At 46.9% G+C, this 24,508-nt stretch overlaps 1 protein-coding gene across 1 annotated transcript; it reads right to left on the reverse strand.

Annotated features, from left to right (window-relative positions):
* Positions 1 to 4,682: 4,682 nt before the first annotated feature.
* FAM89A (family with sequence similarity 89 member A) lies at positions 4,683 to 24,289 on the reverse strand. The gene is made up of 2 exons (XM_061404811.1): positions 23,854 to 24,289; positions 4,683 to 5,769 (listed from the first exon to the last, which is right to left on the reverse strand). The coding sequence occupies exons 1-2, from the start codon at positions 24,124 to 24,126 to the stop codon at positions 5,506 to 5,508; spliced, it is 537 nt and encodes a 178-aa protein (XP_061260795.1). The 5' UTR covers positions 24,127 to 24,289; the 3' UTR covers positions 4,683 to 5,505.
* Between the last annotated feature and the right edge of the window lie 219 nt (positions 24,290 to 24,508).

Raw genomic sequence — 24,508 nt, forward strand, 5'->3', positions numbered from 1 at the left:
TTCAGTACTACTCTTTCCACTTGTCCCACTCTCTCCTTTCCTCTTTGCATCCACAAGTCTGTTCTCTATGTCTGCATCTCTATTTCTGCCGTGCAAATAGGCTCATCAGCACCATTTTTCTAGATTCCATATATATGTGTTAATATACAATATTTTTCTATTTCTGACTTACTTCACTGTGTACAACAGGCTTTAAGAGCCTGTACAACCATGTGTATGTCTCACACAAGTACTCCTCCCACCAAAATCGGCCTTCCCATTATCAGCGGTTTCTGTGTTCCTGGGACCTCAATGGTCATTGACTTTCATTAGTGCTTCCTTCTTGGAGATGGAATGGAGAGCAGGGAGAGGGGTCTCTGAGCTTCCACCTGAGGCTGGCAGTGTGTAATTCTCTCATCTCCTTGCCCTCTCCTCGTACAGGCACCTGCCTCTCTAGGGTCATAACTCTTCCTTACCTATGACTGCTTTCTGCTTTTATTTGGCTAATTTTGCTTTGGTCATGTATTTAATAAGGGTTTTTGCTCAGCATTCCATAGATACTCAACTGGCTTGTGCAAGTTCTTCAAGGAGTCAAGAGAATCAGGCTGGAAGCTGGGTATCCAGGGACCTGTTTTTCAGTTAACTGGAGGCCAGAGAAGTGGGGTGGAAAATCAGGCATCCTCATCACAGTTGATTAGAACAAAGGCATCGGGCAGGCTGTTGACACCCTCTCCAAAGCCCCCACTAGGTGCTCGGCAGGCCCACACGGCCCCAAAGCATTTTCACCGGTGACATTGACGCAGCAGGTGTCAGCTGTTCTTCAGGCGTAACCTCCAGATGCTATCTTCCAACGTGAGTTCTGCTACCTCCATATGTAACAGGCTCGGATACATGTCTGTGAACTGAAAGTACAGTCCATGAGGACAAGGTGGGACAGGCTTGGGCTTTTACTTGCTGGGCCTGCAAATCCTCTGGAGCAGCAGCACCTCCACCCTCCTCAACTGAGCCCCGAGAGCGCTGCCATGATCTGAGGTCTGCAGAATGTGCTGGCCCAGCCTGCGCCACTCCCTACCCCGCCATCTCCTTTGCATTTATTTTGTACCAAAAACAACACTGAGAAGTACTCTGTTGGAATACTCTCTGCTGGAGGACTGGCCGTCCCACATGCATTTGTACCGAAGAAGACAGGGCCCTGGCCGCTGCCCGAGCCACACGGCCCACTCCCCACACTGCAGGGTTGTTTTAAAGGTCACGTGTCCTCCTTCACCCAGCCAGCCCTTCAGGTACCTTCGACTCCCCCAGTGCCCAGGCTAGACCACTGGGTTTCGTGCTGCAGGAACTGGGAGTTGGGAACAGCAAAAGGGATAGTGGTCTGGGGGTGGGGGCAAGCACGGCCTAGACTGTGGGAAGGTCCAATTTGGGCCCACCGAGTTGCACTGGGAGTCTTCACTTTGCCCCTTTCTTGAGAGCAAATAACACGGCAGAATCACCTGGGTGTTCTAGTATATAGTATTTTAGTAAAATGCTATAAATAAAATATATTTTCGTATATTTTATATACATATGGGCTTCCCAGGTGGCTCAGTGGTAAAGAATCTGCCTGCCAATGCAGGAGACTCGAGAGACGCAGATTCCCTGAGTCGGGAAGGTCCCCTGGAGGAAGAAACAGCACCCCACTCCAATATTCTTGCCTGAAAAATTCTAGACAGAAGAGCCTGACAGGCTACCATCCAGGGGGCCGCAAAGAGTCAGATATGACTGAGCACACACACATACACACACACAAGGTTACAAACACTGAAGTAGCATTTGTCCTTGTTTTATAACACACACACACGTATGAAGAATTCTAATTTGCAAAAAAAAGATGGGACTCAACTGCCAACTTGCCTACAGTGAAGTGATGCTGGTTGCTTTCAGTCACACATACACTCGGCATATACTTATTACCACAGACTCTGAAAGAAATATGGCCTGTGCGTGTAGAAGTTAGACCAAGACCCTGCAGAATGCACTACACAACAAATCATTAAATACTAAAACTCTGTGATGAAAGTGAAGGGACCAGACAGTCTCCTTAGGTTTCACGTTATACCTGCACCCACTTGTGCCTTAAACATAAAGCACAAACTGCATCTGAGAACTACAGCTCTGCTGTTATTTAGCCATGGTCTTAAGTAAGTGGCTGAATCCATTTATAGAAATGAAAGCGTCTTATGAACACACACAGTACTGCACATAAATGATTTTGGAGAATTTGTTTACACCATTCCTTCTTACCCTGTCTCCTGAAGAACTCACTCACTCTCCAAAGCCAGCTTAGATGTTATCTTCACCAACATCCTCAAGTAGTGGCTGAGTCTTCTAGGACTCAGCGGTCCATGGTACTTGCCCCGTCATAATACTTGCCGTCACGTACGAGGCTATTTGTGGAAGTGCAACATCTGCCAGACACTCTTCATTATTCACCTGTTCTTGCTGCCTGGATCAATGTGATCCAGAAAAATGCTAGACAAATGTTCGGTGAATGAATGACATCACCCTAGGTTACAGAGAAATGAAAGCAAGGAGCCAGGTTGGTTAAATGTGACTTCCACTGGGCACATAACAAGAACAGTACCATCTGTGAATTCCAAGACTTAAACTAGCAACAATTCTGAGTTCATTGCACTTATGCCTAGAAAGCTGAAAGTGTTTAACTACTATGGATGTTGCCTTCAAAGTAATTCACAATTTCTTCAGCTTTCATCAGGTAACATTGGATGGCTTTATCACCTACATTTCTCTGCTGGTCACCGAGTACCAAGACAGACCCATTCTGAACTTAGGTAATGATTTATGCCAGGTAGCAAAAAAGGACACTGATGGAATTTATTTTCTAATCATCTAAGGCACCTTTGTAGAAGGGTCTATTAGAAAACATTTTACAATCTGGGGAATTTTAATACTACTTGCTAAGCAATACTTACAGCAGTACACTACCTGTGGAGTAAGAGAAAGTTTGGGGTGGTTTATATATTAATATATTTCAAGCGGAGCATTAGCCACCACAGTGGTTTACATGTATACACCACTTCACTACAGGAGCAAGGAACGTGTCAGCCCAACAGGAAGGGAAGGGTCCCTTGCTCACCTTGATTCATCCCACCTTACACTCTGACATACTTCCTGCCTTCAGAGACTCACAGGCACCATGAGTCACCACAGGTCTAGAAGGAGCCAGAGGCAGCAGACAAGGGAATGCCTGCACTCTGAATCAGAGGGCTCCCAGCCCTGCAAGCCTGGCTCTCTGAGAGGACAGTGGCCGGGGTTTGGGGCAGGCCAGGCAGTTCTTCAGTGCTGCAGGGGGGCACCACAGCCCTCTCGGAGCAGCTCTGTTGGTGCTGGGCTAACTTAAAGCAGCATTCTTCTGGAACTCGGTGAAGAAGAATCGTCTACACAGGAGGAATCTTGTCAAGGTGCATGCAGGACCTGGGGCAGAAGGCCGGGTGGGGTGAGACTCTGTACCACATTGCCGGTGATGCCTGCTCCCTGGACACTTTGAACTCTAGACCGTACCTAGATCTACATGAGAATCACCTGGGTGACTTTTAGAACCACAGGGATGCCCAGGCCTCACTCCTTACTAATTAAATCAAAGTGATGCTGGAGAGGGGACAAGGGCAGGGGGGAGTCCTAATCCAGGCTCAGCACTGTCCCGGGCTTCCCTGGTAGCTCAGTGGTAAAGAATCTGCCTATCAATGCAGGAGACACGGGTTCTATCTCTGGGTTGGGAAGATGCCCTGGAGAAGGAAATGGCAGCCCGCTCCAGTATTCTTGCCTGGGAAATGCTATGGACAGAGGAGCCTTGTAGGCTACAGTCCATGGGGTCACAAAAGAGTCGGACACGACTCAGCAACTAAACAACGACAACAAACAATATTGTTCTAAAAGTTCCCCCAAGCATTTTAGTGTGGTCAAGGTTGAGGTCAGCTGGTCTTGGGTTCAACTCATGTGAAGCAGGGGCCAGCCTCAAAGAAAGAGGTCCCAGCAGACAACCAGTCGTCACCTGGTTTTGTTGCTGTTGTTCAGTCACTAACTTGTGTCCGACTCTTTGCAACCCCATGGACTGCAGCACACCAGGCTTCCCTGTTCTTCGTCATCTCCCAGGGTTTGTTCAAACTGTGACCACTGAATCAGTGATGCCATCCAACCATCTCATCCTCTGTCACCCCCTTCTCCTTCACTGGGTTTTACCGCTTTCAATTTTCCCCACCAGTCAGGCCACATGCTAAAGGCAATCTACTGCCACCCCTCATTTCAGTGACCATTTGCAACATAGAAAATGAGCAGAACTCTTCCTCCTCTGCCCCTCACCCCAGCTCCCGACACAGAGTTGTGTGCATAACAGGCTGTTAACAGGCTGATTAACAATGGTGAGTTTTCCTTCCTCACTCTGACCCAAAAAAGGTGCTAATAAAGCAATTATTGCACCAAAGAGAAGAGGAGCAAGGGGTCCAGAGTATGCAATGACTGAACAGCACTGAGCCCTAAGTATGTTGCAGTCTACTGATAAAACAACATTAAGGATGGGCCAACAGAGGAACAGAACTTCTTTCAAAATTCTTAATGGCAAGTGAGCAAACTGCAGTTTTCTTTCAGTCATTGATTGGATTCACTGCGTTCGAGTTATGAAAGTCAGACCAAAATAATATACAACCACAGATAGTTTAGCCTTTTATCTTTACTTTTAACCTACAAAGTGTAAAGTGTTCATAAAAGATTTTAATAAATATAGTAAGGCTTCAGGTGATCACCGTATTGAGTGGAAGTTTGCCGTCTAACATACTACAGCTGATACCCAGAATCTTTAAAACCAAAAACGTTCACCACCTTACAGTGAATGATACACATCGCTTGCCCGTTTTGTCTCCCAGCTCGAGGTATCTCTGCACTGTCTTCCACCCATCTCTGATGCACAGAGAAGGACACAAAATATCTGGACAGGTTCAGAGAATGCAAGTCTCTTGATTGGTGTGGCCTGAAAGGTTTACTTTCTTAGTACACTTTTTTTACTGAGTCCCCTGGACAGTTAGTAATGCAGCTTACAAATAAATAAAGCTCAACCAAGTGGCTTTGAAGCTCATGAAACAGCAAGAAAGGCAGCAGAAGGTCCTGAGGAAGGCCAGTAGTGAAATGTGAGCTCTCACACACTGCAAACCCGAAGCAAACCCCACCAGCAGAAAGTAACTAGCTATATACAAGTTGTTTCACCTTGCCCAGAATACGAGAGGTCTTCTCCAGGGATCCTCTCATTATTCTCTCAGTATAAACCCTTGGCCACAGGGTCTCAGGACCGGGGTGTGAGGAGACTGCTGAGCACCTCCAGATCACTCAGCAGAAAGTGGCCCTCCAAACAGACCGCGGCCCCCACGCCCAGGCACATCTCCCCGCCTGCAAATTAAGCTGGCAGTGCTGGTCCCACAGGCTCGAGGACGGCCCATAGAAGAGAAGCCCATGCTGACAGTGGCCTGCCTCCTGCATCCTTTAGATGGACTCCAGGATCCAGTCGCCGCTGGGGAGTGGGGAGACGGGCAGCGTCAGGTCCCTTGGGGGGCCTCGCTCCTTCCCATCCTGGAGGGAGTTCTGCTCCTGGAAATATTCGTCCTCCTCATCAAAGAAGCCGTTCTCCAGAGCGTAAGTGCTGTCTGGGCTGGCCGCTGCCTGGCAGGCTCCCTTGTATTCTTGGATGGACTCATAGAGGCTGTACAACTGGCAGAGCAAGGACATGTCCAGCTGTCGGAGGCCAACCTTGAGGGAAGGGGCAGGGAGGTAAAAGCAAGAAGTCAGCAACAGAGTGGAATCTTAGCGGTGCTCTCAGTCAGCAATCTGCCCGTGCCGGCATGTTCTTTCCACATGGCCAGTGACTCAGAGCATCACTTGAACGCTCTGGCTCTTCAGTTTTGAGAAAACCTTAATTATGCAATGCCCACACCTCAGACGTGACCCAACACGTCAGGGAACGACCACATGTGTGGGGCAGCGAGCCTGGCCTGCAGAACATCGCCTGGTGATCTGGCCTGCCCTGCAGAGCAACAGCCTTGCACATTTTGAAAGCCCCAGCCAGCTTCACTTTGGACACTAAGATGCAAGGGTGTCATCTCTTCCTGCTACGATCAGATTCAAAGAAGACCCCCACGTGCTCTCTGCTTCCTGGAGCAACAGTCTCTTTAATAGAACCAGCAGCTCAGCAGTTAGGGTCATACGCTGCCCCCTGGAGCACCCACCCTCCAATCAGCTGGGTCTCCAGACTCACAAGGAGTCAGACTCCCTCTCCTTTGGAGAAGAGGACATCTTCTCCTAAGATGGCTGTGGGGTCACTCCCCAGAGAGAACCACCGAATAAGCCTTAGTAAGACCTGGGCCTCTACAGATTCCCCTGGGAACTATTTCCCCAAGTGATAACAGAACAAAGAACATTTCAAAGTCACACATTCATCTTTAAGTTCCTCCCTCCCCCAGGGGCCCATCCCAGGGAAAAGAGAACAGTCAGGACAGGAAAATGCATCAATCCCAGAGAGAGAAGGGTTAATTCATCTAGAAATGCAGCGCAGACCAGCGCATCTACTACTCTCTCCAGTGCATGAGAACCACTCTTGTGAAGCCTGCAGACTCTGACTCCGACCCAGGTCCAGGGCCACTGGGAATGGGGATGCCGAGCAAGCTGCTGAGCAGTCAACCTCAGGGACTCTCAAGATGGGAAACTCTAAACAGATGCCAGGAGACCTGCCCTGCACCCTTCTGCTTCTGGGCTCTCGAGCAAGTTATTTATCATCTCTATGCCTTGATGACAAAAGGAAATAATTTCTCTTAATTTATTGGGAGGATTAAGTGAACTATCAACTATTTTAATAAACAGCAATCACATGTCTCCCACATACCAAGCACTGCACTAAAGCACTCAAGAAGCACGGAAAAGAACACGCACACACACAGGGAACAGGTGTTTTTTTCAGTCTAACTTTATTGAGGCTTTCAATGGCTAAGCTGAAGATCTCTCTTGGTAAATGTCACAGTGCACTTGAAAATATGTGGGCTATTTTCACATATCTTTTGATACAGATGTCTAACATAATTCTACAGTGATATGAGAACAGACTGTATGATTTCAATACCTTTAGACCATGAAATCTTTGCACCTTGTTTTATGTCCCCGGATATGTTTCAGTGTCTCCTAGTTTACACTGTATGAGAACTTGAATAGAATTTGTATCCTACTGTTGTGTGAAAATTGTATAAATCTTAATTATGTTGAATTGGTTCACAGTGTTTTTTCTGGTCTACTATATCCCTCTGCTTCTCTGTATATTTATTCCATTAATTTTTGAGAGTTTGATATTAAAACTCCAACAAAAAAGCTTAATTTATCTACTTAAATAATTGTAATATATAGTGGTGTGTGATGAAAGTGAAAGAGGAGACTGAAAAAGTTGGCTTAAAGCTCACATTCAGAAAACTAGGATCATGGCAATCAGTCCCATCACTTCATGGCAAATAGATGGGGAAACAGTGGAAACAGTGGCTGACTTTATTTTTCTGGGCTCCAAAATCACTGCAGCTCCAAAATCATGCTTGCAGCAATGAAATTAAAAGACACTTACTCCTTGGAAGGAAATTTCTGACCAACCTAGACAGCATATTAATAAGCAGAGACATTACTTTGTCAACGAAGATCTGTCTAGTCAAGGCTATGGTTTTTCCAGTAGTCTTGTATGGATGTGAGAGTTGGACTATAAAGAAAGCTGAGCGCAGAAGAACTGATGCTTTTGAACTGTGGTATTAAGACTCCTGAGAGTCCCTTGGACTGCAAGGAGATCCAACCTGTCCATCCTAAAGGAGATCAGTCCTGGGTGTTCATTGGAAGGACTGATACTGAAGCTGAAACTCCAATACTTTGGCCACTTGATGCAAAGAACTGACTCATTTGAAAATACCCTGATGCTGGGAAATATTGAGGGCAGGAGGAGAAGGGGATGACAGAAGACAAGATTGTTGGATGGCATCACCGACTCAATGGACATGGGTTTGGGTGGACTCCGGGAGTTGGTGATGGACAGGGAGGCCTGGGTGCTGTGGTTCATGGGGTTGCAAAGAGTTGGACACGACTGAGCAACTGAACTGATAGTGGAACTATATGTAACCTTGTTCTGTATTTTCCAAGTATCCTGTAAATGTGTTATCACACTTTAATAATTTCAAAAATAAAAATTAAAATATATTTTAAAAATTATTAAAAATAAATTAAATATTAATATTAATAAATATATTTTTAAAAGAAACACAGAACATGTCAAAGGATCTAGTCTTTATAATTACCCAGCAATGATATTTTCTACACAAGAGAAGCTATCCGGTGACAAGACTAAATTCCAGGTCACTCTTCACACCGTCAACCACTCTTATTCACCAGCGACCTCTCTGGTACAGCTGAACAGACCACGGAAACGAGCCGTTCACACTGATCTGGCGTGTTAGCCAAGACACTCAAAAGGAAGACCCAGACAGGCAGAGAGGCAGATCCTGTTGTTTCTGGCGTGATTCCTGTCGTTCCAGAATTCCTTCTATGGTAGAACTTCTAAAGAAGCTGTTCCCAGGAAGAGACTTCCGGCACGCTGGGGGCGTGGCCTCCAGGCACGCTCCGCCCCAAGGCATCCTACTCTCAAAAGTTAATTGGCTATTTTGTTGTTGTTAAGTTGCTAAGCCTTGTCCGACTCTTTGTGACCCCAAGAACAGCAGCCCACCAGCCTCCTCTGTCCATGGGATTCTCCAGGCAAGAATACTGGAGTGGGTTGCCATGCCCTCCTCCAGGGGATCTTCCTGACCCACAGATCAAACCCGAATCTCTTATGTCTCCTGCAATGGCAGGTGGGTTCTTTACCTCTAGCGAACCCAAAACTGTAAAGGAAAAAGTAGTAGAGTGATGTGCTATCGGCCCAGGTCTGCCACTCTCCTGGACCACTGGAGGTGGGCACAGGTGACTGCAGAAGCCCGGACTTCCCTCAACGCCGTGCTGCCCCGACTGCGGCTACGGGTTGTTCTCCTTAGGTGCTCAAGTGTCCGAGGCATTCCCAGGCCTATGTGGGAGACGCACAGGCTGGGAGTTGGATCATAACCTGGACCTTTCTGCACTGTGGCGGCCGGTGACTCACAAAGCTGCCTTGTCATCGGGCGGAACGCTGGCCTAGAAACCAAGTCTGACCCACCTAGGAATATAGCAGAGCCCTATACACGCCTGTTACACAAGGCAACAGATGCCAAGGGTTTGGACTAATTTGACAGGGATTTAAACACAGCACATGTGCACGCCCACAGCCTGGCTTCTCAGGGCCTCCTTCAGACATGAGATTCAGCTTCCTCTGGTTCACCAGCAACCCTCCAGATTAGCCAGGAGAACAGGAGTTAAGAACATACAGGAGCAATCTAGCTTCCCACCCAGGACACCTCTTCCCCTGCTGAGGTAGTTTAAACATTTTCACCTGAATTTTCTAGAGGTAAATTGAAAATCCCTAGGCGGCATCCCATAATCTGACCTGGAACAATTCTCCCTGTGCCTCCTCCACCGGTCAGTGAGGTCCCTTCATCCTGATTGTCCCCTGGCTCTGTTTTTTTTTTTTTTTTTTAATAGCATCAGATTCATTTTATTTAATTCTCCAAGTTTTTTCCTTACCTTTTTAAATTTTTTTAAATTGGAAGATAATTGCTTCCCACTGCATCCCGGGCTTCCCAGGTGGCCCAGTGGTTAAGAATCCGCCTGCCAATGCAGGAGAGTCGGCTCGATCCCTGATCCAGGAAGATCCCACACACCATGGAGCAACTAAGCCCATGCGCCACAACTTCTGAGCTTGTGCTGTAGAGGCTGCAAGCCTCAACTACTGAAACCCTAGCGCCCTAGCGCCCACGCTCCACAATGAGAGAAGCCAGTGCAGCAAGAAGCCCGCACACCGCAACTAGAGAAAGTCCGCATGTGGCAATGAAGACCCAGCGCAGCAACAAATAAATAAGTGTATCTATTTTTTAAAGTGCAACACCTCCTCTTCTGACTTGGATGGACTCAGTCACCAGTGCTCCTCACCTTCCCTCACCGTCTCTGCCTGTCTCATGGCGATGACCACTCCCTACCTTTGCTGTGGGTGCACATGGTCTTCCTTCTACTTGAGGACAGGCCTGGAAGGCATGGACCCATCTCCTCCTTGGATCCCTCAGCACCCAGTGCAGACCCTTGTGGAGGAAACTCAGACACTGGTGACCAAGGGAAAGCTATAGAGACCCCGATGCCCTCCCAGATTACGTCTGGTGGTGAAGTGGCCTGGCAGTGGGTTTGGGATCCACAGGCCCCTGGCTCCACCCCAAGGTGCCCCTGAGGAAAGCCACAGGCCACATGGTTCTTGCCACGTCATCAGAAAAGCACTCACCTCTTGCCTGACAGGAGAAGAGACAAACAAAGATTCCTTCCTGAGTGCTCACTGCAGAGCCAACAGCTGGGAGGCAGGGACAGAGAGCAGGCTCTCAACAGGAGGGCATGAGGCTCGGGGGTGTGGGAAGCAGAAAGAAGGCCTGGCCACAGAACTAAACTGCAGTTACATTTTAGGACATGATTAAATCACCCACAAACAAGAACTTCTCATCTTTCCGGAAAAAAAGTGGGCAGAGGCAGGGGCGCACGCCCTCAGCAAGCCCGCTAACCCTCACCGCTGTCCTCATCCCGCTGCAGAAGCCCGTCACCTTAGTGATGTGTTCCCTAAAGGACAGGCGCTGAGTCACAGCTGCATTCAGAAAACACAGCTCTTTCCTGAACACCCAGTTGAAAAATTCAGACAGCCTCATTTTAGAAAAGTACAGAATTCTTAGACCCTGTAATTTGTAGCCCCTTGCTGTAGACTTCTGAGACAATCAAGAACAAGCCACTCATCTCCAAGCTTTAAACTGCTGGCCTGACTCCTTCCTCTCTCTGTTCAGGCTTCCTGCTTCCTTCCTGATCGTGTCCCACAAACAGAGCTCCCTGAACCCCGCTTGCTGTACACACAGGTGGCTTACTCATTCCCAGCATCTCCAATAATAGGGCCAAACAATCCTGAACCACCCTCAAAACAGTTTCAAAACTCACAATGGGCTGGCCACATGTATACACCTCAGACAGGATGGTGGTTCCCAGCTGGGTTTCGGGTCACCAAGTCTCTGAATATCCCTGGAAGGTGATGTTAAGGAGGAAGTTCTTCCTGACTTTTAGATGATAATAGAAATGTTACCATTAGGATACGAGGCTTAGGAGATGAAAGAGAACTGTGGTGGGAAATTAACTGATTGAAAACAAAGCATCATGAAAAATTTTAGGAAGTTTTTAGGAGTAAAAAATATACTTAAGAAAAATAGTCTGTTTTATTTAAGAAGCTAAAAGCCACCAGGGAAGCCCAAAAACAAAAGTTGGGGGTAATTCTCGTGCTTGTACGAAGCTCTTTTATGTCTCTCTTTTTCAAGAGACATAAAAGCAACTTTTTCTGAAATATAGCAATGAGTAGAAAACAAGATAAACATACGAGGAGATGGTCTTACTTACCCAGGTCCATATAGGAAATTGGGCCCAGGGTGAGGGGAGGGGAGTAAATCTGGTGCCAGCACAGTCTAGTCCCAGTGGTCACACTGGGGTCACACTGGGGACACTCTGCAATGAGCTTCTCCCGTGCCAGTCCACTATTTCCTCCTCCTGTGATTCCTCAACCATAAGATGAAAGATACCCCACCTCACATGGTACAAGGGATGCATAGGTCTGAAGTTAAGCTACAGAATCAGGAACAGGGGGCCCCAAAATATGGAGACAGATGCAGAAAAAGTCTGGTGGGTGAACATTTAGTTTGAAACGTAATGGATGATAGAAACTTGACTGAAAAAATTATAGTCATACAATAAAAGGGTTTCTGTAGTGGCTCAGTGGTAAAGAATCTGCCTGCAATGAAGGAGACCCAGGTTTGATCCCTGGGTTGGGAAGATCCCCTGAAGAAGGAAATGGCAACCCATTCCAGTATTCTTGCCTGGGAAATCCCATGGACAGACGAGCCTCGTGGGCAACAGTCCATGGGGTCGCAAGAGTCAGACATGACTTAGCAACTGAACACACACACACATACAATAAAAACCAGGCAGTTACTTAAAAGAGCAGCTGTCTAAGTACAAGAGTAGGACATTGACCAACGCACACCATTAGGCACAAAAGTTCAAGGTACAGAATAGTACGCTGAGTAGGACCTCACTTTACACATTATCCATACACACATGCAAGCTTTTGACTAGAAGAGAAAATGTCTGTGGGCAGAATTCACTTCTGCAAAGTGGGACTGGATATTTACAGCCTTCTGTACTGCTAAAAAACTTTTTTTCCAACAAGCATGTTACTCTTAATTTTAAAAACTAGTTATAATAAAGTATATAACTTATGTGCATTGCTAGTAGGGCTGCACACTTGTAAAACCTCTCAGCAAGACTCACTGGCAATATCTATCAAAAGCCTTAAAATATCATGTAACTTTTAACCAGCTAACCAGTTCATCGCTAGTGACTCTGGAGTAGAAAATCTCAGCTATACACAAATAGGTAATCCTCATCCTTGTTTTGTGAAGTAGGTGTGGATTCTGTTACCATGAGGAAACTGAGCCCTGAAAGATGCAGGCCCTTCACTGAGAGCAGGGGCTGCAGCCGGGTGGTAGGGCTCCAGCATGCGTGCCCGACCATCAGCCTGCACTGCCCACACAGACTACGCTGGGAGAGGGCGCCATGTCAGCTGGGGGCAGCAAGCTGTTGAAATCACAAGCGACTCTTCTTATTAGCTTTTACGAATTTTCTCTGGTGGCTCAGATGATAAAGGACCTGCCTGTAATGCAGGAGACCTGGGTTTGATCCCTGGGTTGGGAAGATCCCCCGGAGAAGGGAATGGCAACCCACTCCAGTATTCTTGCCTGGAGAATCCCATAGACAGAGGACCCTGGTGGGCTACAGTCCATGGGGTCCCAAGAGTTAGACATGACTGAGTGACTAACACTTTGACTTTCGCCTTTCTGAGTTTTCCAGATTTTCTACTATGAATATGTATTAACTCATAATGAACCTTTAAAAACATAATAAATGGCTTGTAAATTTATTTTAGACAATACTATTAGTAAATGCCCCAAATTTAATGAGTGTCTAGTATGCATCCGCAGGACTGGAATGTAATTAAAGATCGCAGTGACTTAATGGATCATAACCTGATTTCTGAATAAAGGATGTGTTGACAGAACGCTGACCTGCATACTGTTTAAAAAAAGAAGACCAAAGAGAAAAGCTTCATCAGTGTTGATCTAACAGAGAAAGAGCTATGAACTCAGCTGCCTGAGCTGGCCGGAGATACTCCTGCAGGAACCCAAGCTCCCAGGTGAACTGTGATTCTGGGCTCCCTAAGCAGGCTTCCATCAGTCACTCGGCTCCTCCCCAGCGGGTATGCGTGTGTCAACCTCATCTCCTGTTAACGCTGCAGCCCCACCGACCTGAGGACTGCCTCAAAAGAGCCCTGGTGATTCAGAGAGAGCAAGCAGACCAGGTCCTACACCTGAAGGCGCCCAAGCCGATGGATGGAGCCCATTCTGCAGCTCAGCAGTGCAAGTGAAGACATCCTTGTCCATCTCTAACCTACAATGGATGTACCAATGAAGCCCATTTCCTCTCATTCTGCCCTACGCAGAGAAGGAAAAAGAAAAAAAGCAATTGACCACTATCTAAGACATGTCTTTGCACATTCCTTTACTTTCTTTCCCAATTACAAAAATAAAATATTCTAACTGTATTAAAAATTCAATGGCTCATAATTATACAGTCTTCCCTAATTTCACATCCTAATGCAGCAGTCTTAAAGTGTTTTGGTCTTGGTTGGGACCCCTTGAGACTCTTAAAATTACTGAAGGTCCCAAAGAGCTCCTATTTATGTAAATTATACCTATCAATAGTTACCTTATTAGAAATGAAAATTGAGAAACTGTCATATAAAGCCATTCAAAAACACGACACCCACTGCTAACATATATCACATTTTTATAAATGAGATTGTGTAAGATCTTTTTAATGTCTGGCTTATCTTCTTCTGTACTTGATCTCTCATAACATGCTCTTTTGGTTTAAATAAACCTGGCCTCACATAGATATGTACTTGGGAAAAAGGAGTATTTAAACCACCTTTCAAGTTAACAGTGGATATTATTGTTTGGCACCATCCTTAAGCTGGCTCCAGTGTGGAATTTGAAACTATGCCAATGAGCTTTTAACACTGTTTCATTAAAATCCACCAGTCTTGTATTTTGAATGGATCTTTTAACCACGCACCAAGCATTAGTTATATGAAAAATGTGGGAAATTGATTCACTCAATGTAGACCTTCCAAATATTGATATATTTCCTTAGGTACTATTTTGGAAAGTCACATTTGCCCATATGATCACCACCTAATTATGGACACTCCCACAAAAGGATTTGGGAACCCATAGGTGTCCTCAGACCATAATTTAAGAACTACTATTCCAAACACATCCACTTTTAGCTGTTTAGCATACCTCCCTCAAGACACAATGCACATACAAATGTATATATATACTGTTTTGTAATTTACTTTTCCAAACCTTGAACACCTATGTTCATTTACATAGTTACCACATTCTTTTCAACAATTGTATAATATTCTATCACTGTTATATATTATTATTATAGAATACTACTATATATCACTGCAAAAGATATTCCTACATAAGTACTGTTATTCCCTTGGGTGACTATTTCTGTAAGAAAAGTTTTTAAAATTATGAAAATGAAATTGCAGGGAGAAGGCAGAGAAGGGAAATGGGATACTTTCCTTCCAATCCCTCAATTCTGGGATCACAAACAGTGGACTATTCATCAAGGATGTGTCAAAGGCCTGAAAGTTCATTACTTAAGATGATGAATGCACACATGAATGCAGTTGATTCTAAAAATCAAGTGGGACTAGAGGAAAAAGCATGACTTAACTAATGACACATGGGAATTCAACACCCATTTGAAGGTTAGTTTGCATTTTGTCATTTTCTTGAATGATAACTAATTGAAATTGCCTCTCTGTGAGAGTAGATTCAGTAAAGGAAGAAAATCTGAAGCTAAAAATCAGGAAACCAAGTTCTTGGACAATAAACAGAAAACTTCATGTCAGTGTCTAGTGTTTTTAGACAACTGACATAAAAAGCAAGAGAAAGGGTTGGTGACCACACGATATTAAAGGCCAGTGGCCATCCCCAGTCTCCTTTGACCAAGGCCAACCAAGAATCCTACATTAAGAGCTAACACTCTTATTCCAGATGGCACTGCATGGGCTTGACTTGAGACTGGCCTCCAACCATAAGCCCATTTAAAGACTCAAACCCCCTCTCTGAGACCCTGTTGTCTTGTATAGGGTGAAGACTGAATTCTGCAGGGATCTGGGCTATTCAAGTTCATGGCCGTCTCCTAGTTTCTAGTTCACCACACAAGGCTGTCAGGCATTTAGGTGTTGTCTCAACTAAAATTAAAAGACCCTTACTCCTAGGAAGAAAAGCTATGACGAACCTAGACAGTGTATTAAAGAGCAGAGACATCCCTTTGCCAACAAACAAAGGTCCATACAGTCAAAACTATGGTTTTTCTAGTAGTCATGTACGGATATGAGAGTTAGACCATAAAGAAGGCTGAACGCTGAAGAATTGATGCTTTCAAATTGTGGTTCTGGAGAAGACTATTCAGAGTCCCTTGGACCGCAAGGAGATCAAACCAGTCAATCCTAAAGGAAATCTACTCTGAATTTTCATTGGAAGGACTGATGCTAAAGTTGAAGCTCCAATACTTTGGCTACCTGATGGGAAGAGCCAACTCACTGGAAAAGACCCTGGTGCTGGGAAAGATTGAAGGCGGGAGGATAAGGGGGCAACAGAATATGAGATAACAGGATGGCAGCACCGACTAGATGGACATGAGTTTGAGTGAGGCCCAGGAGATGGTGAAGGCTAAGGAAGCCTGGCGAGCTGCAGTCCACGGGGTGGCAAAAAGTTGGATACAACTTAGCGACTGAAAAACAACTAAAATGCGGGAAAGTTAAGTGTTGCTGCTCTCAGGAATCAAACCGTTTTTCTCAGATTCAATTCTTCACCCAAACCATTGCAGTTCAGGAATTCAAAAGTTCTGTGTGGACAACTTCCCACTCACAGGTGGGTGACCAAAGCAACTATTGGATAGTTTGAAAAAAAGAAAAAATGAGGCAGAGAGTTTTCAAAGTTACTATTTAGAAAGGTGTTGCTGATGGTTTGAGAAGTGGAACTCAAGAATCCTCAGAGATCTACCATCTCCTGTCTCCATGTCTGAGGCTCTCTTTCTGTCTCTACACTTTCATATGACGCTTCTGAGGACCTAATAAGCTTGATGAGCTAAACTTACAGGGCTGCTGGGCAGTGGTCTCTGAAGAACCCTGCAAGGAAAGATGTGTGCCAGGATCCCTGTGGACTCTGAGAGTCACGTGTGTGCTTCAACCACATGCAAGGATTTGAAATGCCAACAAAGATCCTCTGAGCCAAGCTAGCCTGTCAGCATACCAGATAAAAATCTTTCAAACTGTGGGGCCCTTGAGGCCAAAGTATTTTTATCCAGAAAGAGGTCTGCAGGGAATAAAATTGGTACAGCCACTATGCAGAACAGTATGGAGTTTCCTTAAAAAGCTAAATAGAGAGCTACCATAGCACCCTGCAGTCCTACTCCTGGGCATATATCCGGAGAAAAACATGATCTGAAAGGATACATGCACCCCAATGTTCACTGCAGCACTGTTTACAATAGTCAAGACATGGAAGCAACCTAGATGTCCATCAACAGCGGAATGGATTAAGAAAATATGGAACATACACAATGGAATATTACTCAGCCATTAAAAAGAACAAAATAATGCCATTTTCAGCAACATGGATAGACCTAGGGATTGTCACACTGAGTGAAGGAAGGCAGACAGAGGACAAATATTGTACGACATCCCTTATAGAAAGTGGAAGTGTTGGTCACTCAGTCATATCTGACTCTTTGTGACCCTATGGACTGTAGCCCTCCAGGTTCCTCTGTCCATGAGACTTCCCAGGCAATAATACTGGAGTGGATTGCCACACCCTCTCCCAGGGTATCTTCCCAACCCAGGACTGAACCCAGGTCTCCTGCTTTGCAGGCAGATTGTTTACTGTCTGAGCCACCAGGGAAACCCAACATCCCTTATATGTGAAATATAATATGATACACATGAACTTATTTTCAAAACAGAAGAAAAAACTCACAGCCTTAAAGAACCAACTTATGGCTGTGGGGTGGGGGTGTGGGGAGAATGAGGGGAAGGGACAGTGAGGGAGTTTGGAATGGACATGTACACTGCTATATTTAAAATGGATAACCAACAAGGACCTACTGTATGGCAGATGGAGCTCTGTCAACGTTATGTGGGAGCCTGGATGCGAGGGGAATTTGGGGGAGATGGATACATGTGTATGTATGGCTGAGTCCCTTCACTGTTCAGTTGAAACTATCACAACATTGTTTTGTTAATCGGCTATACCCCAATATAAAATAAAAAGTTAAAAAAGAAAAAATATTTAAAAATACTAGATATCTTATATTTTGGCTGTCCAGCAGTAGCCCCCTGCTCCATTTCTGCAAACTCATCTTTCTTTTAGGGATGCCCAGCCCTGTACCCCATCTGCACAGTCACACCACCTTAGTAAATAAAACACCATCTTGGCCTCAGTCACCAATAGCTGTCCAGACGCCCCAAGCTGGGCCCACTGGTATTCTTCCACACAGTATTTCCAAAGTGGCAGTAAGAAGCATGGCTGAAACTGGGAGTGTGGACACTGTAGACAGTCACATTCCAAAATGTAGGGGGGGGGGGGCGGTGAAAAGGAGGGTAAAGAAGATTACAGTAGCCTTCCTGGGTTCCCCACCAACCCTGGTTCTAGTCTGCCTCTGTACACATCCAGCCCTACAAGGCTCTCCTTTTGCAAGAGCTGGTTCAAACTGAGTCTCTATTATTAATAAAGTCTTCAGACATGAAAAGTGGCACATGGTCTAAACTACAGCAAGCGTACTCCTGTAAAGATGCCCACCTCTGCTAGATGTTATAAGCTCCTTAACACCTGGAGAGTTCAGCCCTATATCCTAGTTCAGCCCTGTATCCTCTACAGCACTTTATAACCACCAGACATGTGGCAAACATCTGTCTGATACAATCCAAATATACTCTCTGATGTTGGGCAGGGTGGGGGGAAACAATCTGAACTTCTTGTTTTAAAGGATGCTTTCAGGTCTAAAGAGCAAAAAGCATCTGTCTGACCCTCACAGCTCTCCAAATGGGCTCACTGGGGGAGGGGAAGGAAGCTCACAATGGCACAGAACTTCAGAGTAAGCCCATTACTAGCACAGGAAGTGCTGAAACTCCAGCGGACATCAGGACTCTCAAAGCAGAGCAGGGCGTCACCCACACAGGCGCCCCTCAACACCAGCTCCCTGTGTTATGCCCTGATCATCCAGCAATCAGTTATCTGCAGGCCAGGCTCTGCCAGCCTCCAGCTCCACGTTCTGAAATGTTTAACATACCCTTCCACTGATGCGACGGCAAACCACCTTCCCCCATAAGCAGCCACTTCTCCTGACTCCCTTATTGCTGTGATGACCCCCACTTTCCCAATGATGAATGACTAAAGTTATTACTGCCACATTAATGGCACTCCATGAAGTTCGACATTTTAATATACACTGACCTAGAAAATACTTGCAACATGTGCCCCCCGCCCCCCGCCCCCGCCATAGCAGTAAAACCCTATGATTTAACAGGGTCTTGGAGCCAGACACGTCTGGCTGAGATTGTCACATTAGGTGAGCTACTTAAATTCTGAATCCTATTTTTTTTAATGTAGGCTTTCAGTATCTACCTCATGGAGAAGTTATAAAAATCAAATAAGATGATGTAAGGAAAACTTTACCCTATGCCTACCAGGAGATATCCCCAAATAGTAAAGTGATCAGGTGCTAGGACTGTAATTTTTAAAATATTATTTATTTATGGCCGTGACACATCTTGTTTGCCTCGAGGACTTCTCTCTAGTTGTGGTGCTTGGGCTTCTCGCTGCAGTGGCTGCTCTAGTTGCTGGGCACGGGCTCTAGCGCATATGGGCTTCAGGAATTGTGACATGTGGGCTCAGCGGGTGCAGCCCCCCGGGGTCTAGAGCACAGGCTTAATAGTCATGGCACACGGGCTTAGTTGCTCTACAGCATGTGGGATCTTCCCAGATCAGGGATTGAACCTATGTCTCCTGCACTGGCAGGCAGATTTTTTACTACTGAGCCATTAGGAGACAGAAGCAGAAGATATTAAGAAGAGGTGGCAACAATATACAGAAGAATTATACAAAAAGATCTTAATGACCCAGATAACCACGATGGTGTGATCACTCACCTAGAGCCAGACATCCTGGAATTCGAAATCAAGGGGGCATTAGGAAGCATCACTACGAACAAAGCTAGTGGAGGTGATGGAATTCAGTTGAGCTATTTCAAATCCTAAAAGATGATGCTGTAAAAGTGCTGCAGTCAATATGCCAGCAAATTTGGGTCACAGGACTGGAAAAGGTCAGTTTTCACTCCAATCCCAAAGAAAGGCAATGCCAAAGAATGTTCAAACTACTGCACAATTACACTCATCTCACATGCTAGCAAAGTAATGCTCAAAATTCTCCAAGCCTGGCTTCAACAGTATGTGAATCATGAACTTCCAAATGTTCAAGTTGGATTTACAAAAGGCAGAGGAACTAGAGATCAAATTGCCAACATCTGTTGGATCATTGAAAAAGCAAGAGAATTACAGAAAAACATCTACTTCTGCTTTATTGACTATGCCAAAGCCTTTGACTGTGTGGATCACAATAAACTGTGGAAAATTCTGAAAGAGATGGGAATACCAGACCACCTTACCTGTCTCCTGAGAAATCTGTATGCAGGTCAAGAAGTAACAGTTAGAACTAGACATGGAACAACAGACTGGTTGCAAGTCGGGAAAGGAGTACGTCAAGGCTACATATTTTCACCGTGCTTATTTAACTTATACTCAGAGTACATCATGTGAAATGCTAGGCTGGATGAAGCACAAGCTGGGTCAAGATTGCTGGGAGAAATATCAACAACTTCAGATATGCAGATGACACCACCCTTATGGCAGAAAGGGAAGAAGAACTAAAGAGCCTCTTGATGAAAGTGAAAGAGAAGAGTGAAAAAGTTGGCTTAAAACTCAACATTCAGAAAACTAAGATCATGGCATCCAGTCCCATCACTTCATGGCAAATAGATGGGGAAACAACAGAAACAGAGATAGACTTCGTTTTTTGGGCTCCACAATCACTGCAGATGGTGACTGCAGCCATGAAATTACAAGACGCTTGCTCCTTGGAAGAAAAGCTATGACCAACCTAGACGGCATATTAAAAAGCAGAGACAGCGCTTTGCCAACAAAGGTCTGTCTGGTCAAAGCTATGATTTTTCCAGTAGTTATGTTTGGATATGAGGATTGGACTATAAAGAAAGCTGAGCACAGAAGAACTGATGCTTTTGAAGAAGCGTGTTGGAGAAGATTCTTGAGAGTCCCTTGGACTGCAAGGAGATCCAACCAGTCAGTCCTAAAGGAAATCACTGAATATTCATTCACTGGAAGGACTGATGTTGAAGCTGAAGCTCCAATACTTTGACCACCTGATGTGAAGAACTGACTCATTGGAAAAGACCCTGATGCTGGGAAAGATTGAAGGCAGGAGGAAAAGGGGATGACAGAGGATGAGATGGCTGGATGGCACCACCAACTCGATGGACATGAGTTTGAGTAAGCTCCAGGAGTTGATGAAGGATAGGGAAGCCCGGCATGGGGCAGGCAGTCCATGGGGTCGCAAAGAGTTGGACTTGATTGAACGACTTATCTGAACTGAGCTGAGCCATCAGGGAAGCTCAACTGTAATTATTAATTGTTTTGCTTAGGGGCACTTTCCATTAAAAAACTTATTTCTGGGGGCTTCCCTGGTGGCTCAGTGGTAAAGAATCTGCCTGCCAATGCAGGAGACTCGGGTTCAATCCCTGGCCCAGGAAGATCCCACATGCCACTAAATCCGTGCACCACAACTACTGGGCCTGTGCTCTAGATCCCAGGAGCGGCAACTACTGAGCCCACGTGCCGCAACTACTGAAGCCTGAGCACCTCAGAGCCTGTGCTCTACAAGAGAAGCCACCATAGTAAGAAGCCCTCTCACTGCAGCTAGACAGTAGCCTACGCTCACCACAACTAGAGAAAAGCCAGCACAGTCAAAAATAAATAACATAAATAAAATTATTTTTTAAAAAAAGTCATCTCTGGCTCTTTATCATCACCATCCTGACTCTGATATTTACCCAGCAAGGCCTGTGGATTCTATTTCAATGAAGTGTCTCCCACGTGATTCTCGTTTCACATTCCAGGATCCCCAGGCTGCTGCAGGCTCTCATCTCTCCAAGCACATCTCCAGTACCTCCCAAGCTCAGCCAGCTCACCCCTCTAAGCACCCTGCTTTCACATTAACTCTTCGAAGCCAGTTCTCCCGCTTTACCTGTTCCTTTGCTACTCTTGAGGCCCTCCTCAGCCCACTTGGCCCCAACCCGTCCTCTCAGGTGGAATGTCCACACCTGCCCTATTCCAACGGGAGCGCACGTCAGTCTGCATTTTCTACCACCCATTCTCTTCTTAAAATGCAGTCGCATTCAGAGGGCTTCCACACTACTGCTCCTGTGTGCTCGTATAATTTTTAAAAAGGAACTAACTACATTCTGCCAGGACTTCTTGTTAGTTCCCTGGGCATAGATTTGACCTAAGGCCTTCAAATTAAATAGATCAACACAGACTACTGGGCAGATAATTCAAGCACAAACTCTCAATTCTAATCTTGCAAGCCCCCACCCCCACTCCTGTGGGAGCCTCAGTTTGAAGCGACCACTCAGACCCCACTGCCCTAAGTTAGTAAATCTCAAAAAGGCAAAACACCCCAGAGTACTCCTAAAGACTTTGTGACATTCCTTGAAAGGGACTTGTCAAGGCCTGTAGCCATGTTTTGTCTTTATCTCAGCTAAATATCAGACGGCTGTTTTTTTCTTGTGTTTCCGATAGGCTGAGAGAGAGCTCTGGTCCAGGGCATAATTAGAAGGCCGTGACTGTACTTTAGTTGCACCAGGAGGGACCTGGAAAAACACTTTTGGGAACAGCATGGTTACTCCCAAGTTACCACTGAGGAGTGTGCAAGACTCCAGAGCATGTTTATAAACCAGAGAGAGCTTCACAGGGGGAGTGGCCTGAGGTTTTCCTGTCTCTGGTCTCTTAAATTAACCAGGATGAGTCTTCCTATTTCACCCTCTTTATTTATGCTGCATCCAAGTTCAGACTCTAAACATACTGGGTGTAGGCTTATCTAATGAAATTACAGCTTACCAGCCGTGCAATCCTGGTGTTGATTAATGCTGATTAATAAATAAAAACAGTTGGCTTGAAATTTAAGTCATTCTGTAAGAAGCTTAGAAAATCTTCTCAGGGAGAACTGGAAATCACTTCAGTGGCAGCCACAGAGTGGGAAGACAATACTGAATTGCTTAAAAGGTGTTAACGCTGTTTCTAGATTTAATTCTTACTTTTCAGGACAGATATTTTCCCGAAAGAAATGCAAAATTGAATTTTTCTAAATAATATAGTAATATACTAAAAGCATATTTAAAGGATTCCTATTATAAATTTAGGTGCCAACTTATTTGGGGGGACAAAAAATTTTTTTCATATATTAGATTTCCTTAATAAAGTACTTATCTGTAGGGGGTAATCTGCATTAGGTAAAAGGAAAGGGCAAATTCTAAACAGAGAGAGTGGCCAAGAAAGGTGATCAGAGGCCTGCAGGAGCGTTAGACGGTTTTTCTGTTGTCTTCTGAGCTGGCCTAAGCCTGGAGAAAGCTGGAGACCCTTGAGCTGCTTTCGGCTTCACTTTAACTCATTAGTCCTACTCCACGAACACCTAACATACTTCCCAACGACCGAGAAAAACTAAGCCCCATTGTTTGCAGCCCAGGCACAACCTGAAGAACCCACATGGACTTCACCCACACGGCGAGGACTCCACCGCCCCAATCCTCTCTAGCGGGCTTGGGGAACCGGCCACCACGCGGAGACTATCAGGGTGAGCGGCCACCGGCATCTGCGGGCAGGAGCCGCTCCGCTGTAATCCGATTCTGCACGCGCCCTGGGCGGGGGGGAGGGGGCGAGGGCTGTTCCAATCCGCAGTCTACACTCGCGAGGACAAAAAGCTGTTCTCTTCAGGGCAGGAAAACACAATTGCACACAGCTCTTAAGCCCGCGGGCGCAGTGAAGGCCGCCCCCCGACCCCGGGAGATGAACTGCCCCCTGGGGAGGGGTGACCAGCCGCCCCCGGCCCGAGGCCAAGCGCTAGCCCCACGCAGCCCCTTATGGGTCTCTGAGCCAGCTGGGGCCGGACGAAGAGCGCCGGGTCTCCAGAAACTGCCTTTTGAAAGGGGTACCTCCCTGGGCGAGGGTCCAGTAGTGGGCACAGAGAGTTCAAGCAAAACGGGGTAGTTGAGAGGGCAGTGTCCCTCTTTACGCGTCGGCGCCTGGGGCCAAAGAGCCTGAGACGGGCGGGTGGCGCGGGGACTTCCGGCGAACTTTCCCAGAACGGCGAGCCCGGCTGGAAAGGACCCCCGCTCCGGCCCGCGGACCTCCCTTACCATCTCCTTGCGCAACAGGGCCAGCGCGGCGTCCAGGTTGGGGGGCTTGGCGGGCAGCGCCGCCGCCCTAGCCCCGCCGCCTCCCGCGCTCCCGCGGCTCAGCTCGTCCTGGATGCGCGACTTCTGCGCGTACAACCTCTCCAGGTGCCTCCAACCCCCCGACGCGCCGCCGCCCGACGCCGAGTGCAGCAGCCCGCTCAGGCTCTTGGGCAGCGGAGGCAGCCCGTCCACCCGCAGCCCGCGCACGGAGCCGGCAGCCCCGGCTCCGCTCATCCCGTCCGGCCTGACCGCACGCTCTCCGGTCCGCAGCCGCCGCCACCGCCGCCTGGGGCCCTTGCTCCCCAGCCCGCCCCCTTCCCGGGGGCGCTCCGCCCACTTCCCCTCCCCACCTCGCTGCCCCGCCCCGAGCCCCGCCCCTCCCCACGCCTCTCCCTGCGGCCCCGCCCCGCCCCTCTCCGTGCCCCCGCCCCCTTTCAGCGCCCCCTCCCTGCGTCCCCTCCCCGCGCCCCGCCCCGTCCCCTCCCGGGCCCCCCTCCCTGCGTCCCTGCCCCGCCCCCTCCCCGTGCCCCCTCCCTGCGTCCCCGTCCCGCGCCCGCGCCCTCTTGGCGCCCCACCTCCCCGGCTTTCCTGCGGCTCCGCCCACTCACCCTCCACC

This window comes from Bos javanicus, chromosome 28, assembly GCF_032452875.1.
Source record: "Bos javanicus breed banteng chromosome 28, ARS-OSU_banteng_1.0, whole genome shotgun sequence".
Taxonomy (NCBI): domain Eukaryota; kingdom Metazoa; phylum Chordata; class Mammalia; order Artiodactyla; family Bovidae; genus Bos; species Bos javanicus.